This window comes from Poromitra crassiceps (genome assembly GCF_964638095.1).
Source record: "Poromitra crassiceps genome assembly, chromosome: 3".
Lineage (NCBI taxonomy): Eukaryota > Metazoa > Chordata > Actinopteri > Beryciformes > Melamphaidae > Poromitra > Poromitra crassiceps.
The window spans coordinates 94,895,681-94,902,929 of record NC_139625.1 but is presented as its reverse complement, the minus strand read 5'-3'; the positions used below and the strand labels follow the sequence as shown (position 1 = coordinate 94,902,929).

The following is a 7,249-nucleotide window of genomic DNA, read 5'->3' as shown; positions in this document are numbered from 1 at the left end:
CAAATCATTCTTTATAAATTAGAATATAATGCAACTTAATCCCCATCCCAGAACCGACAACCTCTCTGGCAACCTACCGCCAAAGTTGCCCCCTACCAGCCCACCCTAATGTAGCAGGCTAAAATCGGGCCTGCGTGCAGCTCTGACCATAGGCAGCGGAACGCATCTGAACACACACACACACACACACATGCACACGCACACGTCTGTGAACCACCATCATTGATTATTATTATTATCATCATATAAAGATTTTGGTCGTTTGAAGCCAGATTCATATAGGAATATCTCATTTTAAATTAACATTAGGATTAGACAGTTGTGATGTCAGTATTCAGTCTTAACAATCATATATTTGCTCCTTTTCTCACTCACTCCTATGTCACCACCTGCTCTCCCTGCAGGGTTTGAGATTAAACTTTTTTTTTGTCACCAGCCAATATGGCTGCTAGATTTTAAAGTTACGGGCCAATTAATTTCAACTAGCCAAAATGTTTTTCTTGAAATAAACCAGAATATGAGTGCCACTGGGTTAATATAAGCATACGTATCAGTACAAATAAGTTATAGCATACTGTAATTAATCTATAAATTACAGCAGGGCTATTCAACTAAATTGTTCAGGGGGCCACATTGTCAGAAACCTAAGGGACCGGGGGCCGGACCGTTCCCCGAGCCAGTACACTTGACACAATGCGCCACCACATTTTCGCAGCCGCGCTGGAACTATTATTAAATAGGGGGTGCTGTAAGGAATGGAATCTCGGCAGCGTAGAAGAAAATGTTATGTTTTTTGGACTTTTATCCATATTTACAGGGAATATTTACTTTAAATTAACATTATGATTATACTGTTGTGATGTCATTATTCAGTTACTTCTCCTTTTCTATTATTAGTATTAGTATTAATATTAAATACTGAGTATCTCATGAAAAACTATTAATATTGCATCTTTTGTGTTTAGCTCCGTCTCACAGCATTGTAACATTGTAGTGCAGCAAGAAAGGAAAACTACTGTAAACATTTGAACCATATTTCTTGTTTAGAACCTATAGCTAGCAACATAAGCCATCTCCTGAAAAACATTAATATTGCACCTTTGTTGTGGCTACATCACAGCATCTACTGAAAAACATTTATAGTGGATCTGACTTGTTTAGTTCACTTTAGATTCACATCACATCTGAAAAACAACAAGTCGAGTGTAATAAGTAAATGAGGTTTAATTGTAAAAAAATAAATAAAAATAAATAAATAAATTGGGGAACTGAAATGTACCCGGGCCCGTGTGGCCCGGGCGGTTCCGTGGCCTATGGCTCTGACTGGCGAGGGGAAAAAAACATTTTCAAAGGGGTCCTCTTTTTCACAGCCTTGTGTGTGTGTGTGTGTGTGTGTGTGTGTGTGTGTGATTAGTTTATTAATGTGAGCCCATGTGGCACATGGCCAGACCTGTGAATAATTGTTGCTTTAGACATGGGCATTTAGCGCGGCGCGCACAGCCATTTTGCACTGCATGGAGAATAGCAGAGCACTTGGCAACGCCTCCAAATTGCGCTGCGCCGAGCGTTAAAGGCCACGCAAGCACTAATTAGCACGTTTGGGAAGATAGGGGCCGGAGAGTTTGAATTTGGTCTCCTGTCTTCATGTACATGTAGTGTTTATGTCATCGGGGGCTCTCAAAGTGATTGTCTTCTGTCTGTCTAGTCTTCCCTAGAGACCACCATGCTGGCAAACTATTAGATGTGACTCTGCTCGACTACGAGTTGGTGCATCACCTGCCCTCTGAGATAGCTGCTGCCTCCCTCTGCTTCTCCCAGCAGCTGCTTGAAAACCTGCCATGGGTGAGTTCATGAGTGAAGTCTATGAGACTATTTCACTTCCCATCAATTTCACCCATTTTGTGTCTAAAGGCAAGAAGTAAAACAGGTGCAAGCAAGACATCGATTATTGCCACGGCCCAGGAACACCCAAATGGATTGGAAGTTGGAAACCCTCATTAGTGTTTTACTTGCACCTGTTTTACTTCCTGCCGTGTAGACATAAAAGGAGTCAAAGGCAGCAAGTAAACATGCATTCAGTTGAGTGAGTTGATCTCTCCTCTTTTGTGTTGCAGTCCCCTACACAGAGGCACTACTCTACGTACGACCAGTCCCACCTCAAGCCAATCATGGAGCGCATTGCCCACAATGTGCTGACTGTGAATGCGGGGGAGACAGAGTTCCTGGTGAGTTGTTTGCCAACAGTGCGCTCTCAATAAGATGAAATGGGTTTTCAGCATCATGCCCTCTAATGCCTTGTTGTATTTCCCTGCAGGCTGTCAGACACAAATATAAGCGCAACCAGCTGATGCAGGCAATCATCTACAGCTTAAACTGGGACAACATCTGGCCAGGACAGTTCAGCTGAGCGGAGCAGCAAAGCCGTCCATTGTTGTGTTGGGTTGAAAACTGCCAACCGGCAAATAGCCTGGCCCTCTACAGTATACTCTGGGAATTACAGCTTCACATCTATGCTGTCTGCTGAGCCAGCAACAACTGATGCAGTTGCTTGGTGTTGATCTCATGTTGCTGGTAGAAGCCAAGAAGGAAAGCCATGCCTGGGATGTATCGCTCAACTCCCCATGACGGAGGAAAGCCATGCCTGGGATGTATCGCTCAACTCAGCAGGAGAGTCGGGCGATGTCCCCCCACTCCACAAACCCTGCGTGCAGCCCTCCAGGGAAACAGCCACAGCACCCTGCATCCCTTCAGTTGTTTAGGAGAACGCTTCCCTGGAAAACTCCACAACTGCCCCATGGAGCGAAAAAAAAAAACCCCGACCCCCTTCCCCCCCCCCCCCCCCCCCCCCACCTGCATGGAGGTGAGCAGAGAATGACCCAACCTGCATCCTTGAGTGAAGCTCTGAACTTTAATCCACCCAGAGCCAAACTGTACAAATCAATGTGATGGACATTTCACTCAGGTTTGCTACCTTTCCAGAGAGACCTATCGATTGGCGCAGCGTGGCTGTCCATCAATTTAGGTAGACTCGCATAATCAAACTTGTTGATTTAACCATGCTGATTCCCCTTGAATGGTGATTGGCTTAGAAAGACAAGGAGGATCTAGTCGTAAGCCTTAGATCACTAATAGCCTGGCTCCCTTGATGCTGCCATTTTTGTTTTGATCACTTTTCCTGAAGACTGTTTAAATCTTGAAACAGAGTATCCGGTGATTGTCTCTATCCAAGGGCTTTATTGTCAAGCTTGTAACACTGGTTCATTGTTATTGTGTAGAGCAACCACATTGTCACTTTCTGTTTTAGTAATAATAACATGCACTAAACCTTGTTCTTTGTCATACATGGGCCACATGTCTGCGATCCAATTCATCAGCAACACAGGCATTTCCTATTGTTTTGTTATGTTTTTCCTATGGGAAAGGTACATGCCAAAATGCCAATATGATTATGAATGAATTGAGTCCATTTGAGTGAATAGCTGTTGTGTGCTTCAATACTGTTCCAGTGCAATCAATTGGTCCTCTACCACCTATTCCTTTGTGCTAATAGCAGAGTTTGCCCTATGAAGCTGCTATCAGGACTGTGCTGATATGATGTGTATGAGTCCACAGTCAGTGAGAGCACGATGGAAGGAGAGTTAAAGAGCTCATGTTTCAGGCAATATCAGCCACTGTCTCCGTTTCATCACGAGAGTTTCATCCATCCAGTAAGATACCGTCGAGTGTAATTCACTCCTACTCGAAGGATGGCATCTGATCAGTACCGCACGTTGGACCCTCTCAGCCATGAGGCCAACCGCACACTTTGTCAGTTATCTGTCCTGTGTCTGTATCACAAGTGTGTCCAGTCAGTTATCTGTCCTGTGTCTGTGTCACAAGTGTGTCCAGTCAGTTATCTGTCCTGTGTCTGTGTCACAAGTGTGTCCAGTCAGTTATCTGTCCTGTGTCTGTGTCACAAGTGTGTCCAGTCAGTTACCTGACTGTGGTTTTGTGTGAGCTTCCCACTGGTGGCATTCTCCTCCTACAGATAGCAGCAGCAGCGGCGGCGGCTTCAGGAGAGGCACCACGCATCTCGGGCAGCGCTGGGGAGAGTGACCAACCTCACCGAGGACTGGACGGCGTTGTGGGGACCGTTGGCTGTGGAGAGACCGGGCTGTGCAAGACTTTTTACCCCCCCTTTTTAGCTGCATTATATCGAGACGTTTTAACTGGACTGTGCCTTTTATAGTTTTAGACAAGGCCTTGATTTTACATTTATACTTCTGTCTTATTTGCTGAATGATTTTTTATTAAATTATTCATTGGTAAACTTTGTCTCCTTTTTGGGTAAAAGACTGCTGCTCATCCCTGTGGTACTTCAAACACAAACCAGGAGTCCTAGGCTCCTTTATCCCTCTAGGTGGCGTTGTCACGACAACAGACCTTTAACTTAGAACCACTCGGTCCACACGTGCATGCGTGCGTGTGCGTGTGTGCGTGCATGTGTGTGTGTGTGTGTGTGTGCGAGAGAGTATAAGACAGGTCGTTTTAAGAATGGCTTTTATCTGTTTTTGCGAACACACTCTGTTTCTTTGTCTTCATGAATCAAACTAAACACACACACTTCCTCACACCTGGTTTCAACCTCTGCACTCCACCGTGGTCCAACCTGTAGAGAGAGAGGAGGGTAAATAAAGTCAGTCAGTATCATCTCTTTGATAATGAACACATAACCTTCATAAGCTTCCATAGGAGTGATTTTCCATCTCCTCCATTCAACATGAAACTATATTCCTCAGCTTCTCAGCAGCTCCGTTCACACTGACTTTATGAATGAGAGTCAATGGCTGGGTTTCCCAAAAGCTTCTTAGCGCTAAGAAGCTAATTTAACCCTTCTTAAGGGCCCCTTAAGAAGCAAACGCGTTTCCCAATTGCTTCTTTACGAAGGCATGCGTTTCCCAAAAGCTTCTTAGTGCTAAGAAGCTTCTTTGACCCTTCTTAAGGCTCCCGTAAGAAGCCAACGAAGCCAACGCATTTCCCGATTGCTTCTTAGCCTAAAATTATCTTCCGTTAAGAAGGCGCTGCATTTCCCAAAAGCTTCTTAGCGCTAAGATGATCTTTCGTTAAGAAGGTTTTGTAAGAAGGGTCTGGGGCATTCTTAACACCTTCTTAATGACAAAACACTGGCAGATCCAGCCGCATCAGGCAAAATGAGATACTTGTGTCCACTGTTCCTCTTGTGTTTTTCCCTTTTTCCTTTCTTTCATGCACCCTTTAGTGTTTAAAATTGGGGAACACTTGAAAATCTCCCCTGTATATATGGTTACTTGTGTTTTAAATGTTTTACCGTAGGCTATATTCCTCTAATCAGAATGGATTCCTTTTATAATAAGAATGTTGTGGATTTATATAGCACCTTTCACAGAACCCAAGGTCGCTTAAATTCTGTAGTGTTTCTCGCAATTTTGTTGTATGCTGTGTATATAAAGCAATTTGAACTGCAGTCCATGTCTGAAATAAATAATGTTTAACACATTCACTGCCAGCCGTTTTTTTTTTACTGTTGGTAGGTTCTGCCAGAGGTTTTTTTTGAGGATTCTGGCTTATCTTTCAAGACCCGAGGATTCTTTTCTGCTAAGATTTTGTGAACACACAATATCTCAAAAGAACTAATAGAATGTGTGCTTTCTCTGTCTAAAAGAGTTAGTTTGTAGAGTTAGTAGTTATGTAAGCATTAGCAGTTGAATACAGCATGGTTTCAGCGTCTGAAAAATTATTCAGAGATAAACGGCTTTTTGTGAAATTCGATAGAACAGTCACTTTAACCATTCATTTTTGGCATCAGTAAGACGTCAGACATCTAAACAATAGTTTTGAACAGTAATTTCCTCCATAACAGCAGGAAACCCCCCTCTGCTTCCAACTCCTCCCTCCGTGGGCGTTCTCCTCCGCCCTCCTTGGCTCTGCAGCGGGTCTGTGACAAACGAGTTGCTGCTCCCTGGCTTCTGCCTGGCAGTCTGGATGGGGCTCGCTGGATGGGTTTCGCTCGTTTCTTGGCGGTCCGGTTGAGAGCTCTGATGGAGCTCTTGCGATTCTGGGCTTATTTATGGTGCGTGTTTCAAAGTGTGCATCCAATCTATTCTTGGAACCCCCCACCGTTGCCACCGCTGTGCATCAGCGCGGAAGTGAAAGCGTTTTTTTGCCATCCATTTTACTGTATGAGAACGGCTTCCTCGCGCTTTTCCCTCCAGTTTTGGCTCGCCTCTCCTACTGTGGAGAGACATGTCGCCACTCAGTGGGTCGGTAAAATAGATTATACACATTCAATACCTCCAATTCTGGTATAGGAGACGTAAAAGGGTTAGATCAACGTCCCACCGTCAAAAAAGAAAATCGTTGACCACGATTAGGTTATTCTACAACAGTGTTTCTCAAACACTGGGTCGTGGCCCACTGGTGGGCTCAGAGTGCAATCTAATGGGCCGCAGAGGACCTCTCACATCGAGATGGTGGACAGCTCCAGTTAAGATGCTTCTTAAGAGCCTTCTCTCTTTTTTTTCTTCTCTTCTGTTAAGAAGGCGTTTGGGAAACACTTCTTTGGAGCCTTCTTAACTCCTTAAGAAGCTTCTTAACTCCTTAAGAAGCTTCTTTGTTGGGAAACTCAGCCAATGTCTGTTGGTACAGACTGGAGTCACATGACCAGACTGAGTCTATACACTAACAGACTCAATGTTCATATGTTGGTACAGACTGGAGTCACATGACCAGACTGAGTCTATACACTAACAGACTCAATGTTCATATGTTGGTACAGACTGGAGTCACATGACCAGACTGAGTCTATACACTAACAGGAGTCATTCCACTCCTGTACATCATGTCTGTAACCATAGCAACCTTTACTGCAGACCAATATGGCGGCTCCCATCTCCTGTGTTTTCAGTTTATTGGATATCAGTAACCAGAACACAAACAAGCAATAATAACAAGCCGTCACAGAGGTCTGTGCTCTCTGACTGGCTGAAGATTATTGATTAATTATTAGCGTCTGTATTTATTGATATTCTGATTGTGAATCCATTAACCCTGAATATGATTTAGTGTGTGATAAACACTGTACATGATTTATCAGGCTAAATGTTTCAGGGGAAATTGAAATGATGTCACTCATATCAAACTCCAGACTCAGGACCTTTCAGCCTCACATGTGACTGAATGGAAATGATGATAAATGATGTCACATATAAATGTGTTTAAAATGTGTTTGTTG

The 7,249-nt window shown here is 43.8% G+C and overlaps 1 protein-coding gene across 1 annotated transcript in view; it reads right to left on the bottom strand.

The window, feature by feature from the left end:
- Window positions 1–4,377: 4,377 nt before the first annotated feature.
- The window catches only part of LOC310773377 (uncharacterized protein), a gene marked incomplete at both ends in the record, with an annotated part of 61,353 nt that continues 58,481 nt past the window's right edge, over window positions 4,378–7,249 (bottom strand). Inside the window, one exon of the mRNA XM_083633244.1 lies at window positions 4,378–4,395. Coding sequence (XP_083489370.1) covers window positions 4,378–4,395 — 18 coding nt within the window. The remainder of the gene's footprint in view (window positions 4,396–7,249) is intronic.